This window comes from Schistocerca cancellata, chromosome 1, assembly GCF_023864275.1.
Source record: "Schistocerca cancellata isolate TAMUIC-IGC-003103 chromosome 1, iqSchCanc2.1, whole genome shotgun sequence".
Taxonomy (NCBI): domain Eukaryota; kingdom Metazoa; phylum Arthropoda; class Insecta; order Orthoptera; family Acrididae; genus Schistocerca; species Schistocerca cancellata.
The window spans coordinates 1,267,455,896-1,267,476,315 of NC_064626.1; the positions used below are offsets into that span (position 1 = coordinate 1,267,455,896).

The 20,420-nt window shown below is 40.7% G+C and overlaps 1 protein-coding gene across 1 annotated transcript in view; it reads left to right on the top strand.

Moving 5' to 3' along the window:
- LOC126094953 (Down syndrome cell adhesion molecule-like protein Dscam2) overlaps positions 1-20,420 on the top strand; it is an 890,199-nt gene that overhangs the window by 804,845 nt on the left and 64,934 nt on the right. The window contains exons 27-29 of the mRNA XM_049909611.1: positions 6,537-6,687; positions 13,457-13,633; positions 17,526-17,714. Coding sequence (XP_049765568.1) covers positions 6,537-6,687; positions 13,457-13,633; positions 17,526-17,714 — 517 coding nt within the window. The remainder of the gene's footprint in view (positions 1-6,536; positions 6,688-13,456; positions 13,634-17,525; positions 17,715-20,420) is intronic.

Consider the following 20,420-nt stretch of genomic DNA (forward strand, 5'->3'; position numbering starts at 1 on the left):
CTACCAGCGGTTCAGCTAGCACAATGACTGGGCGTAGGCAGATAAACAGGATGGGGTACAAGGGTCGAGCATTTCCTCATCAGCCACACATTCGTCAGCCATTGCTAATCAACGCTTGAGGTGGTGTAAAGAGCGACGCCAGTGGGTCAATGGATGGTTGGAAACGAGTGATTTGGAGTGATTAATCACGGTATACTCTGTGGCTATCCGATGGAAGATCTGGCGAATGCCTGGATAACGTTGCGTGACATCATGTTTAGTGTCATGTCACGTTTAGTGTCTTACTGGTTGGTTCCTGTGAAAGCTTTATTTTGCACTTGCTTGCTATAGATACAGAAAATAATATTGGCACTACCAGCAAATCATTCTCACTCTGATGGGCCAGTCAGCCCTGTTCAGCTGCCTTGCCATCTTCTCTCAACGGCGTCGCTGGACGCAGTACGGAGACGTGTGGAGTCAGCACACCGCCCTCCCCACCATTACTGGGTTTTTATTGGGTTTTTGACCTTGGAGTTACCACTTCTCTTCCAAGCAGCTCCTCAATTAGCTTCAGGAGCTTGAGCGCCCCCCATACCAATCCTCCTATGGACGAAGAGTCTCTGACAGTGCCAGGACTCGAACCTGGGTCTTCCAAATATCAGCGCTGCATACTGGCCCCTGGCTTATAGACGTGGACACAGGCACTATTCCTGACAGAATTATGGAGCTCACAATGGACAGTATTGCTTTCACATGCAAGTTCTGTGAGAGGTTAGCGTTTAGCTGCTTGGCTTTCTTGTTATGACAGTCTTGCGTGATATTATTCCAGTATTCTAGTTAGTACCATAGGTTGGCAGTGTATCTATTAGCACATATTTTATCTGTGGTGTGAAATATGGAAGAGGTGCTGTTAAAATATGGCGGTGTTTCTCGTGATGGCAATTACGGAAAACAATATAGATCTCGCATCGTTGTTGTTGTTGCTGTGGTCTTCACTCCTGAGACTGGTTTGATGCAGCTCTCCATGCTACTCTATTCTGTGCAAGCTTCTTCATCTCCCACTACCTACTGCAGCCTACAACCTTCTGAATCTGCTTAGTGTATTCATCTCTTGGTCTCCCTCTACGATTTTTACCCTCCACGCTGCCCTCCAATACTAATTTGGTGATCCCTCAATGTCTCAGAACATGTCTTACCAACCGATCCCTTCTTCTAGTCAAGTTGTGCCACAAGCTCCTCTTCTCCCCAATTCTATTCAATACCTCCTCATTAGTTATGTGATCTACCAATATAATCTTCAGCATTCTTCTGTAGCACCACATTTCGAAAGTTTCTATTCTCTTCTTGTCTAAACTATTTATCGTCCACGTTTCACTTCCATACATGGCTACACGCCATACAAATACTTTCAGAAACGACTTCCTGACATTTAAATCTATACTCGATGTTAACAATTTTTTTTTTCTTCTCGCCTCGTTAATACAGCAAATAGCAAGAAAAGAGGTATCAGAGTCAATGGTATCTCTCCAGGCTGAGGAAAGCAGCAACATTGACTTTCGAGCGTAGCCGAGAGTAGGTTGCAAAATTAATTCAACAAGACGTTCGTCGATCGCTGGCACCGACCTCTGCAAAGCAAACCAGCTCTGCGGAATTTAGTCGGTAACGCCAGACTTATTCTGCAACCTTCAGACACAGATAAAACTGGCCCCGTCGCCAGCAGAAGAACGTCTATTCGGAGTATGGAGCACAACACACCGGAATGTTTCTATTCTGGATGCTGTCGGCACGTCCTACGTTACTACAAACAAAAGAGAAAAATATTTTACGAGTATTAGTCGGCAAGACATGAGAAATGGCGATTTTATTCACCTTCAGCGGACTGCAACCTACCCGCGGGACGGAACCCTTCGCCATACCCTGCTCCAAGTCACCCTGCTCACAGTCATTGCCCGTCGTCATACAAAGGTTCCAGCCCCTCGCCCAGGCGTCAAAGACAGGAAAATTTAAATGAGGCGATAAGCGCAATGCAGATCAAACTGCTCCATAGACGACAGTTGCAAGATGTCTGGAAGTATATTAAAGGCGACGTCATCGACGGCCAACCTAACCAGGCACTAGTGGATTTTCGTCGCTAAGGTCGGCAACTGTGACTACATGAATAGCAGTATGCACTGACTGTTTCAGCCGCTGTCACAAAGACAACTGGCGAAGCACCGGAAATCGCGAAGTATTCTGTACAGGACATAATTTTGAATCCATGGAGCACGTGCAATGATATATGATCATGGAAGAATTGTTTCAGACAAGTTTGGAATCAGAAGATGGAAAAAGATATCGCCTTAGTTTTTTCACAGCCACAACCTTTGTCCTTCATGCAATTTCCATAAAGCATCAGTCTACTTTGAATTCTTGACTGAGATATACAAGAAGATACGTGAGTGCAGCTTACGAGCTGCGTTTCAGGGCTATATTTGTCTGTATCCATCCCACAGGCTCGAAAATGAGTCATGCAGTGGCCTCTAAATACATGGGGAAATCAAAGTCATTTGTTCAAAATTGGGTAACAAGTTATAAATTCTTTAAAAAACGTGGATGGTTTAGCAAACATGCCCCATTCGCTAAAGTGAATCCAAAAGTGGAAAAAATGATTATTAAGCTTTTCGTGAAAGCCATTCTTCACATTACATCAATCGCAAGAAAAATTCACTTTTAAACGATTGTTAACGCAAATTCGGCGCATTTGGAGGTCTCTTCCAAATGACCAGGCGAAAATTTTGTTTCAAGCATACCTCGGAGATGCCAAGCAATTATCGACACTGCCGTTGACTGGACGAATTGTTGACTGTAATTCCATTTTTCTTTTGTTCGTATATGACGTCTATATATGCTTTAGTTTGTTGTCAGATACATTTTTCTACTGATTAACCCGACCATGGTCTTATTTAACAGACTGTACTCACATACACAGACGGATTACCGAATGGAACATCTTAATAGCACGTAGGCAGATATGTATTCGTTTTGCGTTGATGTCGAACAGACAGGCTGGACTTTGGACGCCAGAGATAATGTACGTGAACAATTAACTGTTATAATGTCAAACATTGATCTGTAAGCTGCAACCCAGGCGACCTAGAATGGATTATTATACGTTTGTGCAAAGTTGGGCTACCACATAAACCATTAAATATCTACTTTTGTCACTACCGAATACTATGTTGCTTGTTAGACAACGTTAACTACAAAAACGAAGCTGATGGTGTCACATCACGAAGACAAAACCTCACAGACTAAGTGCACGGATAGTGTGAAGCCGAACCACTACCCTGAGGCGCAGACAGATGATAATCTTCCGATTTCTACATCCACTATATAGCAATAAGTTACTTAGGAGAAGCCAAACTGAAGCAGTCCTCAACAAGAGTCTACCAACAATTAATCCAATGCGCTCCTGAGCGCCCTATGGCAATCAAACATCTACATACAAATTGATCACAAGTTTGGAGAAATGTCCAGGCAAAGATTTTACCCACAAATATTAGAGCTATGTGGCCAGACAAATCTACCCCACTCTTGCTAAAAAAATATAAAATCAAAGTGACCCCTCAGCCTAATGCGAAGTATGTGCTGTTCAAGCGAACATGGAACACACATATTTAGACAAGAAAACGATTAGTGTTTGGATTTGGGTAAGGAAAAAACTCTCCATTATCACGAAAGCCACCATAAATGAGATAAACGTTCACCACGTTTTGAGTCCAGACTGAAAATTTTTCGCTGACGCTAAACACAATATTCTTGCTTGGTTTGTTGGACACTTGGCATTTCTCTCGCCAAACTCTGGACACTGATGTAAGAAATTTACCAACTATTTGTCATTTCAACATCGGAGCCTTAAATCTAATCTGGTAATCAGATTTGAATAGTCAGTGTAAAAATTATCTGTGTGTGAATCACGAGGATAAGAAAGGAAAATGATGGTGAAGAGTATGCATTAGTCAATTACATAATCAGTTGATGGAATAACACATTTGAGAAAATCGGTTTAATTTACAAAGAAAAAGACTGAAAATGCAGACTGATTTGAGACTACATACGCAAATACATCAGAGAGAAATCACTGTCTGGTGTAAATATGTGTTTGTTTATTTTAATTTTTATTTTATTATTATTATTGTCGTTATTTTAAGTGTAAGGGAAGGAAATGATATGTTTTGCATATGTATTAATAGGCATAAAAATTTGTAAAAGCTTATAGTTCTTATATCAGGTCAATAAAAGCTTTAATTAAAAAAACAAGAAGGCTAAATCATCTGCGCAGATTTAAAAAAAAGATACAGGGAACGTGAATATCTACGAGACGAGCACGGTGCCTCGTAACAGTGAACACGAGGACTTGAGAGCACAAGAGCCACCACCTCTGCCAAACAAAAGGGCACGGACCAGATTTAGATCCGGAAAGCCATAGTCCAGTCCAAGATGGCAAGTCACCGTTTTGCGAGGAGGGGAGCCATTTAGTATGTTGTACGTGGTTGGTCGTTGTGTATCAGCTACAATCGCGGGGTGGTGATGTTTGGGTCGCATGTTCAATTTCCACCTCCGGTGACTATATTTTGATTTATGGAAGGCCCTAGTACTTAACGAGTACTGGAACTTACTACAACGTTCTATGTCTGTATAAATTTGAGAACCCACTGATGATGTCGGCTCCACCTTTATGGTTAACAAATGTACTTTCAGTGTGAAGTGTTTGTTGTTGACAACTCTACTCCTGCAGCTGCTATTTGTTTCCGGATTCTACCTTACAATTTACCACTTTTTTTAAATTAATTCAAAAAGTAAGACTATAAACTCTGAAACGAAGGTGAAAATAACGGAAGACCTTTGTTCGAAAATATGGAAGTTTTGCCTGCTGTGCAAACTGGTGTGTAACACACAGTGTCGTCGTTTGTAGTCAGCAGAACAGTGATTCATGGTTCCACTTTCTTCAAGACTAATCAGCATAAGATGCTAACCCATTAAGTGTGGCTAAGAAATAATGCATATGTAAACAATACAAAATAAATTCATTGTAATAACAATGTAATTACAGTAGATTATATAGTTCTGTTTAATGCTTTTTTATTCCAGTCTCTGATCACAAATGAATTCTTTAGACAATTACCGGTTTCAGTCTGTAATGACCATCTTCAGATCTAAAATATATAAATATATACATCTAGTGAGCAGTGTGTCTTTTAACATAAAACAGCAATATGTATCACAATATACTGTCATACACCAGGGAAATGTACAGTTAAAATATGGTATAACGTACCATTTTTACACCATGTCCTAAAGTGATTCGGCCATAATGGCGTCGTCAAAACATAAAAATATAATCAGCATAGCATCGTCACATAGATTTAAGATATGGTGTAGAATAGGCCACATCGTCCACATAGTGATTATTGCCAACTGGCTACTGAGGTACAGTAGCATCCAGAAACCTGTCTCCCTACACCCTCCCTAGATGCCGCTACTGTGGGCTTGCTTGTACGTAGTCATCATTTACGCATTTCATTTGTGATCAGAGACTGGAATAAAAAAGCATTTTACAGTATTGGATCACTGTTTGTACACGCGATTATGTCGCAGTTGGTGAAAATAGTTCTGTTTGTTGTACGGTATGTAGTCTAGAAGATTTTTTTTAAAAAAGATTCATATTCGCAATGGCTGTACATCTATTCCAATACCCAGTATAGCATTTTCGAACTTTTGGTCATTTTTCAGGTAGCTATAGGTGCTAAAACCAAATCAGTAACCAATGTTAATAAAGGGAACAAAAATGATACGAATATCTAGGGCTCGTGTTACCATTTGTCATATACCACAACGATATGTGACGGATGTGATTCTATCCGTCGCATAACGATGTTGTATATAACAAAGGTTGACGTGAACCATAGATGCTTATATTGTTTCTATTGTTTTTATTAACGTTGACTACTGCTGTATTTTTGACACCTGCAACCACTTAAAAACGACGAAAAGTCAAAATTTCAGTAGAGATATTGTAAATAATAGAATCATGGTGAACATGAAGTTGAACAACCATTATAAAATAAACATTTATGACTGAAGACCGAATATAATTAATTTATATAGCCCAAACACGAAAGTCATGGACAGCCCACAACTTAATGACTATTAATAACGGAAGTCTTTCAAAAACTAATAAATGATATTACGGACCGCTAAAGATGTCAAAATTTTGTTAAATGTATTAGTAAAGAAAAAAGTCTGTTCCAAAACACGAGTAAATCTATTCCTATTTTGTTGCGTTATATTTTCTTTTTGAATTGAAATTATTTAATGCTGTAATTTCGCTAGTGAAGAAATCTATCGCTTCAGGAAATGCAAATCGTCCTTTTCACCGGTATCTATTACTCGTTTCTGTTCTATATGTCATTCTCGTGCGTAAGCCACAGAAACACCTCTATGTGATCGATCGGCTTACTCCACACACTTCTTATCTTATACCTAAATTGTGTTTTCTATTTTTGCATTTTTTTCAGACCAGTAGTTTCCGAGTCGGTCCGACATCAAGCTCACTTGAAATTCGAGGACTGAAGGAACTGGAGCCATATGAGTCGTGGGTCACAGCCTCTACTATTGTAGGAGAAGGAGAGAGAACCAAGTCAATCACACAAGCACCCAATTCAAGAGGTAAGGCGGGAACTACAGCATCACAACTAGTCAGAGGTGATTTTCGACTATTGGTCCATCCAACATTTCCAGCGTAAAAGATAGCAGAGGAATTTCGAAATTTCAAGTTGAGTTGCAGGTCAGTCATTGTCACAATATATGTAGAGATCTGCAGTAGTCACGTTATGAGGTTGAACAGAAAAAATGGGTTAATCTGAGATCAGTTCTTTTTTTACATGATGAGAATCACACATAGACACACAAATACATACTCTACACATAAACCAAAGGAACAGGAAACAAAGGTACATAGAATGTTTCAGATAACCGATATCGAGTACGATGTAATTTCTCTGTTGTGTGACACAGTACAATACATGAAAATAGGAGTGAGAAGGACCGCGATGACAGATAGGCAGTCAGTAACATTAACCTGCAATACACTCTCCCCAGAAGATCGGGGTTCCCAGTTTCAACCTGAGGTAGAAAGTATTACTAAGGATGCGCATATGCGCATACACCATGGAGAGTTTCCCACGTCAACTCGACACGATAGATGTCAAAGATTCTCCAGATGGTTCGTAAGATTCAGGATCAAAAGACGCCTTGAATCACATATTATTTTGGTGTTGGCGGTATTACTACCAGCAAGTAACTTTATGTGATAGACCAAGCAAATTGAAACATGCAAACTCCACTAACATCACCAATGTCCTAGCATCATGAAATGCAACAACCTCCAGAATCGCCATGAATATATCAGTACCGTAGAGTGGACTGTTGTTCGGCGATAGTACTTTATCTATTCCTCTGTACGTATATACAAAAATTTATTTCAATAATAGTATGTCCCCCCCCCATGAACCATGGACCTTGCCGTTGGTGGGGAGGCTTGCGTGCCTCAACGATACAGATAGCCGTACAGTAGGTGCAACCACAACAGAGGGGTATCTGTTGAGAGGCCAGACAAACCTGTGGTTCCTGAAGAGGGGCAGCAGCCTTTTCAGTAGTTGCAGGGGCAACAGTCTGGATGACTGACTGACTTGGCCTTGTAACACTAACCAAAATGGCCTTGCTGTTCTGGTACTGCGAACGGCTGAGGGCAAGGGGAAACTACAGCCGTAACTTTTCCCGAGGGCAAGCAGATTTACTGTATGACTAAATGATGATGGCGTCCTCTTGGGTAAAATATTCCGGAGGTAAAATAGTCCCCCATTCGGATCTCCGGGCAGAGACTACTCAAGAGGACGTCGTTATCAGGAGAAAGAAACCTGGCGTTCTACGGATCGGAGCGTGGAATGCCAGATCCCTTAATCGGACAGTTAGGTTAGAACATTTAAAAAGGGAAATGGATAGGTTAATGTTAGATATGGTGGGAGTAAGTGAAGTTCGGTGGCAGGAGGAACAAGACTTTTAGTCAGGTGAATCGAGGGTTATATATACAAAATCAAATAGGGGTAATGCAGGAGTAGGTTTAATAATGAAGCTACTATAAACAGCATTGTGGACGCATTATTGTGGCCAAGACAGACACGAAGCCCACGCCTGCTACAGTAGTACAAGTTTATATGTCAAACTAGCTCTGTAGATGATGAAGAAATTGATGAAATGTATGATGAGATAAAAGAAATTATTCAAGTAGTGAAGGGAGACGAAAATTTAATAGTCATGGGTGACTGGAATTCGAGAGTAGGAAAAGGGAGATTAGGAAACATAGTAGGTGATTATGGACTGGGGGAAAGAAATGAAAGAGGAAGCCGTCTGGTAGGATTTTGCACACAGCAGAACTTAATCATAGCTAATACTTGGTTCAAGAATCATAAAAGAAGGTTGTACACATGGTAGACTCCTGGAAATAGTAGAAGGTATCAGATAGATTGTATAATGGTAAGACTGAGATTTAGGAACCAGGTTTTAAATTGTAAGGCATTTCCAGGGGCAGATGTGGACTCTGACCACAATCTGGTTATGAACTGTAGATTAAAACTGAAGAAACTGCAAAAAGGTGGGAATTTAAGGAGATGGGACCTGGACAAACTGATTAAACCAGAGGTTGTACAGAGTTTCAGGGAGAGCATAACGGAACAATTGTCACAAATGGGGGAAAGAAATATAGTAGAAGAAGAATGGGTAGCTTTGAGGGATGAAGTAGTGAAGGCTACAAGAAATCCTTGGGTAACAGAAGAAATATTGAATTTAATTGGTGAAAGGAGAAAATATAAAAATGCAGTAAATGAAGCAGGCTAAAAGGAATACAAACGTCTCAAAAATGAGATCGACAGGAAGTGCAAAACGGCTAATCAGGGATGGCTAGAGAAGAAATGTAAGGACGTAGAGGCTTATCTCACTAGGGGTAAGATAGATACTGCCTACAGGAAAATTAAAGAGACCTTTGGAGAAAAGAGAACCACTTGTATTAATATCAAGAGCTTTGATGGAAATCCAGTTCTAAGCAAAGAAGGGAAAGCAGAAAGGTGGAAGGAGTATATAGAGGTTCTATGCAAGGGCGATGTACTTGAACACAATATTATGGAAATGGAAGAGGATGTAGATGAAGATGAAATGGAAGATACGATACTGCGTGAGGAGTCTGACAGAGCACTGAAAGACCTGAGTCGAAACAAGGCCCCCGGTGTAGACAACATTCCATTAGAACTACTGACTGCATTGGGAGAGCCAGTCCGGACAAAACTTTACCATCTGGTGAGCAAGATGTATGAGACATGCAAAATACCCTCAGACTTCAAGAAGAATATAATAATTCCAATCGCAAAGAAAGCAGGTGTTGACAGATGTGAAAATTACCGTACAATCAGTTTAATAAGCCACAGCTGCAAAATACTAACGCGAATTCTTTACAGACGAATGGAAAAACTGGTACAAGCCAACCTCGGGGAAGATCAGTTTGGATTCCGTAGAAATGTTGGAACACGTGAGGCAATACTGACCCAAAGACTTTCTTAGAAGAAAGATTAAGGAAAGGCAAACCTACGTTTCTAGCATTTGTAGACTTAGAGAAAGCACTTGACAATGTTGACTGGAATAATCTCTTTCAAATTCTGAATGTGGCAGGGGTAAAATACAGGGAGCGAAAGGCTATTTAAAATTTGTACAGAAACCAGATGGCAGTTATAAGAGTCGAGGGGTATGAAAGGGAAGCAGTGGTTGGGAAGGGAGTGAGATAGGGTTGTAGCCTATCCCCGATGTTATTCAATCTGTATATTGAGCAAGCAGTAAAGGAAATCGATGGAGAAGAAATAAAAACTCTGAGGTTTTCCGATGACATTGTAATTCTGTCAGAGACAGCATAGGACTTGGAAGAGCAGTTGAACGGAATGGACAGTGTCTTGAAAGGAGGGTATAAGATGAACATCAACAAAAGCAAAACGAGGATAATGGAATGTAGTCAAATTAAGTCGGGTGATGCTGAAGGAATTAGATTAGGAAATGAGGCACTTACAGTAGTAAAGGAGTTTTACTATTTGGGGAGCAAAATAACTGATGATGGTCGAAGTAGAGAGGATATAAAATGTAGACTGGCAATGGCAAGGAAAGGGTTTCTGAAGAAGAAAAATTTGTTAACATCGAGTATAGATTTAAATGTCAGAAAATCGTTTCTGAAAGTATTGGTATGGAGTGTAGCCATGTATTGAAGTGAAACATGGACGATAAATAGTTTAGACAAGAAGAGAATAGAAGCTTTAGAAATGTGGTGCTACAGAAGAATGCTGAAGATTAGATGGGTAGATCACATAACTAATGAGGTGTTGAATAGGATTGGGGAGAAGAGGAGCTTGTGGCACAACTTGACTAGGACAAGGGATCGGTTGGTAGGACATGTTCTGAGACATCGAGGGATCACCAATTTAGTATTGGAGGGCAGCGTGGAGGATAACAATCGATGAGGGAGACCAAGAGATGAATACACTAAGCAGATTCAGAAGGATGTAGGCTGCAGTAGGTACTGGGAGATGAAGAAGCTTGCACAGGATAGAGCAGCATGGAGAGCTGCATCAAACCAGTCTCAGGACTGAAGACCACCACAACAGCAACAACAATGGTATGTACCACTCATGTTGTACAGTGCTCTGTGCATGATATATCCAATAAATGCGAATACGTAGGGTAATTCAGCTATCCCTACCGATGGGTTTTATGCAACCTGAAACACCTTCAAAAACCACATGCGAGATTTTCGTATTTTCTCGCTCACCTTTGTCATTCATAAGAATGTTTGCATTGTCAAACCGGTAGTACCTTCTCTATACGGCGCGCAGAACGCCCCATTCACCCGACGTTTGAAATGCTGCAGTTACGAAGCGAAGTGGCAGCCAGAACTCCACTCCTGAACAGGAGCTGTGTAGGTGGCAGTTGTCTGAACCAAGCCCACTGTTGCCGCATACATCATGTTGGAGACAGGTGTTTATTCGTTTGTTTCTACTTGAACAATATGTTGCAGCGGCACAATGGTAACAGCTTGTATTTACTGTTGCAGACCAACAGAAAGGGCTTTTCTCGTTGGCAGAAGATAACAGCATGAGTGGTAGGGGAACTCACGTAATTCTCCTGGTAATTTTTAAATACTCTTTTGTTCCCTTTTTTGCAGTAAATTTTTACGCACCTTCTGTAATTGCAACCTTAATGGCGGCCCGTCTTACCATGCGTATGGTCCTGCATATTTGGCACAGAGTTGTAAAACTATAGTTGGCTGCCTTAGACCATAAGTAAGCATAAACTACATTGCTTTTCTTTAGCAACTTTCGTCAATTAAGGTCGTATCAGCATTACCTGTAAGATTGGTGTTTTGCGTGACTATCAGGCGTTTCCTCATAACGATTGCTTTCCTTGTGTATGCCATCTGTCTCTTACTAGATTCCTCTAAAACCTAGAAGTGGTCAACTGTCTAGAAACTGAGTGAGGATATATAATGAGCTGGGTAACCGACAGAAAGTTTTTGTTCTACATAGTTATCCTCCTTTCTGTTAAATAAGAATAAACAATATTTGTAGCGCAACTGAAATTATCGATGTTTAATTCAGGTTGATTCGTAACGTGAATCAGACGGATGTTGTAGTAAAAATTAAGAAAACAATACAGATTTATCATATAGCAGTAGAAAAATCCACTTCTTAAACAAAAAGATAAAACAAAAAATCGCATAACAAAAATACATCAAATGTCGCTTCAATAGAATGAAAATTTCGCTCTGCAGCGGAGTGTGCGCTGATATGAAACTTACTGGCAGATCAAAATTGTGTGCCGGACCGAGATTCGAACTCGGGACCTTTGCTTTTCGTGGGCAAGTGCTCTACCATCTCGTGTGAGAGCTTGTGTGAAGTTTGGAAGGTAGGAGATGAGGTACCGGCAGAAGTACAGCTGTGAGGATGGGCCGTAAGTTTTCCTTGGATACCTCACATGGTAGAGCACTTGTCAGCGACAGGGAAAGTTCCCGAGTTTGAGTCTCGGTCCAGGCCACAGTTGTAATCTGCTGGGAAATTTTGTCGCTTCAGCACTTCCTCGAATTTGCATAAAGTCTTTCTGTTATTCATAAACAAGTTTAAATAATAACAGGAAACTCTTGCCTTTGATCGTGTTGAAGAACTTTTTATTAAGTGCAAAATATCAATTATAATTATATTTTTTTTCTATGTTTGTTCGTGTTAAGTGGACTTGCACAAAAAGTAATTGATTTGGTTACATAAAAGTGCAGAAGTTACGCGATCAACTAATTTTTATTACCTATAAAAGGCAATTTATATTCTGTAACGATATATAATACACAATGGAATAACACTGAATTATCTGCAGTTTTAATTATGCGCAAAACTAATAACCAAAGAAACCAAAAAACAAAGAGAAGTTGTCGGCTGCCATTTTCTCTCCTACACTTTCATTTACGTTTCTTTTCCCATCGGGTCTACCAATACTGCCGGTAGTCCTACCATTTACTAATCATTCATGTGATGTACCAAAACAAACGAACCACAGTTTGCGTAGAACACAAGTGTACAGGATTAGTCTGTCTCAGCCATATATTGTACAATTCTTTATAAATAAATTAGATCGCCTGGCCCAGCAGATGGGACCGGTTTCTTTCCTAACAGATTAAATTATAGATAGCAGTGACTTGGCCACATATTTGTCTGTTGAAATTCATGATGTTTTAACTACATGCCAATGTGTCGGTGCTGTACTTGTTGGATATGACGATGACTACCAAGCTGGTGCAGGTCACGAATTTTGACAAACTAAAATGTGAACAAGACAATGAATCCTGTAATTTAATCTTTATAATGTTGATTGCATCAGTTAATTCCACAGAGTAAAACAAAACATTTTATAAATATTGTTTCCTAAAGTAATGAGCCTGTTAAGTAATTTAGCGATGCCTGGAGAACACGAAAGCCAAATGTACCCTGGAAGCAAGGTTTTCCTTACCGATGAGCCTTCCGCACAGAGAAGAACTTTCTTTCGACGCATTTTAGTTGCTACAGAGGAAAGCCGTAAATGAAAGTCGTAAATGAGAAACTCAGAATAAAGTAGAATTATTTCCAGCTTTTAAGCGTATATCAGGGGCTACAGTCGGAAGTCGTAAATGATAAACTCGGGATAACGTAGAGTTATTTCCAACTTTTTAGCGTATTTCAGGGGGCTAGTCGTAACGGAGAAACCGAGTATAACGTAGAGTTATTTCCAGCTTTTCTGCTCAAAGTTTGCCATTCTCTTTGAAAAATGAAAGACATAAAAAATACAGATACTTTTAAATTGTTGTTTATGTTTTCATTTTCAGCTCCGGCGCGCATAGCGTCCTTTTCTCAAGTTCTACAAGAAGCCCTGGACACCAGTGTGACGCTTGAGTGTACAGCAGTGGGAAATCCCACCCCAAACGTGTCGTGGCAACACAGGAAGGAGAACCTCAAAACCGACCCCAGATTCAGCATCTCACAGAGCTCTCTTCTCATCACCAGTAAGTCATCTAATTGCGAGTGCTCTTCCCCTTTTTTTCTAGTACATCCCTTCAAGAGGCTCTTGTATGCCACTCTACACGGTGAGAAAGAAACTGAAGTTACCGATGTAAACATTGACGTGACAAAAGTCATGAGATACACCCTAATATCGTGTCGAACCTCCTTTTCCCCATCGTATTACAGCAAATCGACGTCACGTGGACGCAATAAGTCGCTGGAAATCTGTAGAAATACTGAGCCACCCTGCCTCTATAGACCTCCATAATTGTGAAAATGTTGCCGGTGCAGGATTTTGCGCACGAACTGACCTTTCGATTGTGTCCCATACATCTTCGATGGAGTTCATATCGGGAAATCTAGGTGGCCAAACCATTTGCTCGAATTGTCAGAATATTCTTCAAGGGGCTCCGGAACGCCCTATACTTGCAATGTTAAAATAACGCTTATAAATTACATCTTTCCTCACAAAGTATTTGAGGTAGGAAGTTGAACTTTTTACAGATTATTTATTCGAATATGGGCTACAACTTAACACAGGGATTTTACAAAATTTTAGTTCAGTTATTAAAGATGATTTTTTTCAATTGTAATGAAATTTCACAACATTTTTTTGCAATTTTTTATTTATATATTCAAAAATATACAGTTTCTTGGAAAAAGGCTGTGATAAATTATGCAAAAGGAACCGTGTAACATTTACTGAAAGTTTGAAACAAATATGTTTGGAAGATCCTTAGAAAACATGTAATTAGTATGAGAAAATAAAAGTTTTGGGAATCGAGCGACAAAGATTGGATTAACTTTTTAGTGCATTCCAGGTCCATAGGATGGATTATCTTCATCCTCTGCAAACTCCTCCTCCAGCTTCCTCTTGTTCCTCCTCCTGTTTACTCTTGCTTGTATTTCTAGACTCTTTACAGCCCTGTCTGCAGCCCGAAGGCGTTCCTTGTCTAAACCAAGCATCGCTCGTACCATGTTAGAACCTATCTTCATTCCCATATTTCTAAATACCTTGCACCTTACAATGTTGCCACCATTGAAAGTCGCAACAGCAACTTTACTTTTACTCATTATTATACTTCAACAAAACAGAGACTCAAGAAACAGAATTAATTACGAATATTTTCGAGATAACGACAGAGTAAATAAACATGAAACAATCGACAATCACACCAGCGATATATATTGAACCATCACAGGTAAGCCACAACACATACTTTATCTCACATCACTAAAATGTACCTGATGAACACAGACGTTAATAATAACACCATTTGACAGCAGTTTAACAGCGCCACAGTGGGTCACGCCCATGTAGAACACATTTCAAAAAAAAATTTAAAAATAGTTGTAGTCTTCGGAATTGAATAAATTATATATCTATTAAAAGGTAATAGTCTGCAGATTCAGAAAACGCAAAAAAGTAAAAATTGAACTTTTCATGATTTTGAGCCTTTCCGGAGCCCCTTAAACCGATTGTGGGCCGCTGACATGACATCGTTGTTTGCAAATATGAAGTCCACGAGTGGCTGAAAATGGCCTCCAGGTAGCCGAACGTAATCATCTCTGGTCAATGATCCGCTCAGTTGGACCAGAGGACCAAAGACAGCCCGCGCTCTTACGTAGGCACCACCAGCTTGCACAGTGCTTTGTTGACAACTTAGGTCACAGACTCCGTGAGGTCTGCGCCAACTCAAAGCCTACCATCAGCTCTCGCCAACTGAAATCGGGACTCATCTGACCAGGCCACGATTTTCCGGTCGTCTAGCATCCAGGCGATATACACTCCTGGAAATGGAAAAAAGAACACATTGACACCGGTGTGTCAGAACCACCATACTTGCTCCGGACACTGTACAAGGGCTGTACAAGCAATGATCACACGCACGGCACAGCGGACACACCAGGAACCGCGGTGTTGGCCGTCGAATGGCGCTAGCTGCGAAGCATTTGTGCACCGCCGCCGTCAGTGTCAGCCAGTTTGCCGTGGCATACGGAGCTCCATCGCAGTCTTTAACACTGGTAGCATGCCGCGACAGCGTGGACGTGAACCGTATGTGCAGTTGACGGACTTTGAGCGAGGGCGTATAGTGGGCATGTGGGAGGCCGGGTGGACGTACCGCCGAATTGCTCAACACGTGGGGCGTGAGGTCTCCACAGTACATCGATGTTGTCGCCAGTGGTCGGCGGAAGGTGCACGTGCCCGTCGACCAGGGACCGGACCGCAGCGACGCACGGATGCACGCCAAGACCGTAGGATCCTACGCAGTGCCGTAGGGGACCGCACCGCCACTTCCCAGCGAATTAGGGACACTGTTGGTCCTGGGGTATCGGCGAGGACCATTCGCAACCGTCTCCATGAAGCTGGGCTACGGTCCCGCACACCGTTAGGCCGTCTTCCGCTTACGCCCCAACATCGTGCAGCCCGCCTCCAGTGGTGTCGCGACAGGCGTAAATAGAGGGACGAATGGAGACGTGTCCTCTTCAGCGATGAGAGTCGCTTCTGCCTTGGTGCCAATGATGGTCGTAGAAATTTGTTAACATCGAGTATTGATTTAAGTGTTAGGAAGTCGTTTCTGAAAGTATTTCTATGGAGGGTAGCCATGTATGAAAGTGAAACATGGACGATAAATAGTTTAGACAAGAAGAGAATAGAAGCTTTTGAAATGTGGGGCTACAGAAGAATGCTGAAGATTAGATGGGTAGATCACATAACTAATGAGGAGGTGTTGAATAGGATTGGGGAGAAGAGAAGTTTGTGGCACAACTTGACTAGAAGAAGGGATCGGTTGGTAGGACATGTTCTGAGGCATCAAGGGATCACCAATTTAGTATTGGAGGGCAGAGTGGAGGGTAAAAATCGTAGAGGGAGACAAAGAGATGAATACACCAAGCAGATTCAGAAGGATGTAGGTTGCAGTAGGTACTGGGAGATGAAGAAGCTTGCACAGGATACATTAGCATGGAGAGCTGCATCAAACCAGTCTCAGGACTGAAGACCACAACAACAACAACTATGAGACTCCCAGCTAAGCAGCGGATCATACAACGAAAAGGTGGAAATCATGTGTACTTGTGTCACTGCCTTACTGCAGTAAGGACATTAGTGTTTGTTGACACAGAACTGGCTCTACCATTGACGGAAGGAAGGCTGCACGTAAAGTTTTGTTTATTCTACCAAAAACTGCCATGCGCTTTGTATCATTAGAAATTGCTAGAGGCAATGCACTAGTTGTTAAACATCCTTCTAACTGGGCATTATGAGCACTCGACAACCGAATAATAAATAATAATTCTACACGAAGGGAGATCATATCAAGACCTGTAGACTGTACATGACAATCACATAGCTCCATTTGCAGATTCAGCTGGCAACACTAACATTTGTGACGATCTACCGATTAAGACATACTTGGACGTGCAGTAAACACTAGTGCTGTTGATATTTGTGTGGTTTACGTTGGGTTTGAAAAAACTTTCTGAACTATCTTGCTATGTTATTCTCGAAACGCCACAGCAGGACTTAACTTCTCTGAAGTTCTGCTACCCGTCATGCAGTTTCCTTACAAACACTCTAAAAATTATTGTGTTGATACACTTTTATTATGCTATGAACGTTATTACTAGTCTTCAAGCCAGCTTTGAACTTTACCCTAGCAAATATCTCTACAAGCAATCCATATAAACAAGAAATGGTAACGCATTTGTCAGAAATGTTCACTACAAAAAGACAATTGGCTTTCATTGGTTACGAGTTCTTTTGTTGCAGTTGATGTTACTTTTTCACTCTCTTCCTCTAGACGTTAACGTAAATACTTTTTTATTTTCATTTTAGCATGCACCCAAGTGTCGATGTTAGATTAACGTATTGCTTCCTATCCACTTTTTCAGAGCTAAAAAAGGAGTATGAAGGAAACTACTCTTGTATTGCAAAAAATCTATTTGGAGAAGACAGAATAAACTACAAGATCATTGTAATTTTGCCTCCTGAAGCTCCTTTACTTGAAGTTCTGGGTTCAGACCATCACAGCATTAAACTGCAATGGACAGCTCGTATGGATGGAGGTGCACCCATTTTAGGTACGTACTTCTTCAAATGAATGTTACAAGTGATAAATTGTAACTATGAAAGATCACCTTTCCCTCAGAAAGTAATTGTAATGTAAGAATGTGTAGTTGTAAGAACGCAGATATAGACACCAGATTAGACAACAATTCAAAAAGTGATTGAAAGTGCGCCCACCTTGGTAGCTGCGGAGTCGACGTGGTTGGATGCCAGCCGAAAGGTCCCGTGTTCAATTCCCGACCGGGTTGGGGGTTTTCTTCGTTCGAGGAATGGGTGTTTTGTTATCCTCATCAGCACTTCATGATCGCCAACACGCAAGTCGCCTAAAAGAAGTCAACCAAGGGGATCTGCACCCGGCGGTGACGGAAGCGCCACACGAAAGAGAGATTAAGACATATTAAATCCTCTTCTTCAGATAAATAAAAACCTGTGTATTCTTTAATAGATCAAAATTAGCCATAATTACACCACCCATAACAGTAAAGTCAAATACATTACATACAAGTAACAATTCTTCTTTAAATGCGAGTTCTTCAAAATTTGCAGCATTTCCTTGATATATGTTTGATGGCGCCACAGTCCACGTTTTGTTAATAAGAAGAGTTTTGTAAGGGATAGCCTGCAGAAAATATTGTATCTAGATAGACTAGTAAATATTAAACCAAAAATCAAAGTAAATGCTTTCAAACATCCTTTCACAGAGGAAGAATCTATGCTGTACCAGAGTAAAGTTTAACGAGATAGTAATTAAAGTCAGTAGCATTAAAAAACAACTGAAATTTAACAATACTGCTAACCGATACGTTCGTGAACGATTATACATATCGAAACGAGATTTTCGGCAAATGTTAGAGCGTCGATGTTCACAAATGTTTTTGTTTGGTTAATGTTTTTATCGCTGGTATTATCTGAGATATTGAAGTAAGTATGTTTTTTTAAGTGGAAGCGTATACTTTTCATAACTGCAGTCAATAGCTCTTGAGAAGACAGTTACTATGGTAAAGCGTTTGTTAATGTTGATTTTGAAACGTGTGGCAAAAAAATCGAGAAATGTAATAGAATTTGAGGTCACGGCTGTCGGAATCGGCATTAGCGGTGCAAACACTACCATGTGGGCGTCTCGTACGACGCTACGTAGTTGTATACCGTAAGGTAGGCCTGCGCAGTTAGAATTCAACTTTGTTTACCGTTGAACCAACTTACGATCTACACGCAAGTTCACTTGCGAATTTTGTGTATGGAAATTCGACATAGGCTAGAATCTAGCGTATTACATAGGGCTTAGGAAAACTATTTCACCCTTGCGTATCCTCCCAGATTTACGTGAGCTGAAGAAAAAAAAATCAACTGTCCATTCTTCAAAAATAATGTCTTATACGCTACGAAAAGTAACTACAATATTTAATAGCTGAATGTTAGATGGGAGATGTGACCCATTTTTTCCTGTACGTGGCTGTATGCTTCTTAGAAGAGAAACTCCTCATCGAACCTCTTTCATATTTAGTGGTAAGTGCCCCAGTGTATAGTCCGTCAAAAACTGAAAAACTGAACCCAGATCTAGCATGAAAACAGGAAGAAAGTGTACTGAGCTGTGAAGAAAGAAGCAAAAAGTGATCTAATCGTAAGTGTGCAGCCTCGAGACATGGAAGAAGGAAACATCGTGGTCCGTGGTCACTGTCTTGGCTTCCAAAGGAGGAGGTCCGCATTCAAATCTCCCTCGTGTGCATTTTTTTTTTTACAAAATTATTATAAACTTTCAATCTGGTCATTGATGTGTCTTTTTTCTTTCTTTAGTCTTGTTAATTATCATAATACACATTGGTTACAGAATAGAAGTCATGAGGTAAGAATATATTACTGTCACAAGTAAAGGTGATGAATAGTGAAAGCAGGCGAGATGCCCCACAGGCATTTCACAGAAATGGAAACAACAAACAAACGGGTGTGAACTACGTTACAACAAAGGAATTCAAGAGTCAAAAATCCCAAAACGGAACTCAAGAGTCATAACATGTGGTACTTGTGTAGAACAAATAGGAGGTACGTACGTCCGAAGCTCCCTTCCTTACGTCACGGTGTTTCAAACGGACTTGCACCACGACACAGACGCAAATTTGAATAAAGCGAAGAGACACGTCAGTGACCGAATGGACAGTTCATAATTTTGTAAGGAAAAAGAAAAGTGGGCACGAGGGAGACTCGAACACGAATCTCCAGCTTTGCAGTTCCTCACCTTGACCTCTTAACCACAACGCCGTGGGGCAGCAAATTTGCTCAACGTTGGACTTCTTGAGCTTGAGCATGCACCGTTCACTGTTCCGATTTTGCTTCTTTTTTTCAAATTTCAGTACACCTTCTTCCTGATTTCATGCTTGATCTGTGTTCAGTTTTTGACTGCCATCGAACTACTAAATCTGAGGGTCGCGCGAAGAGGAGTTTCCCTTGTTAGAGGTAAAATACAGGGTGATTCAAAAAGAATACCACAATTTTAAAAATGTGTATTTAATGAAAGAAACATAATATAACCTTCTGTTATACATCATTACAAAGAGTATTTAAAAAGGATTTTTTTCACTCAAAAACAAGTTCAGAGATGTTCAATATGGCCCCCTCCAGACACTCGAGCAATATCAACCCGATACTCCATCTCGTTCCACACTCTCTGTAGCATATCAGGCGTAACAGTTTGGATAGCTGCTGTTATTTCTCGTTTCAAATCG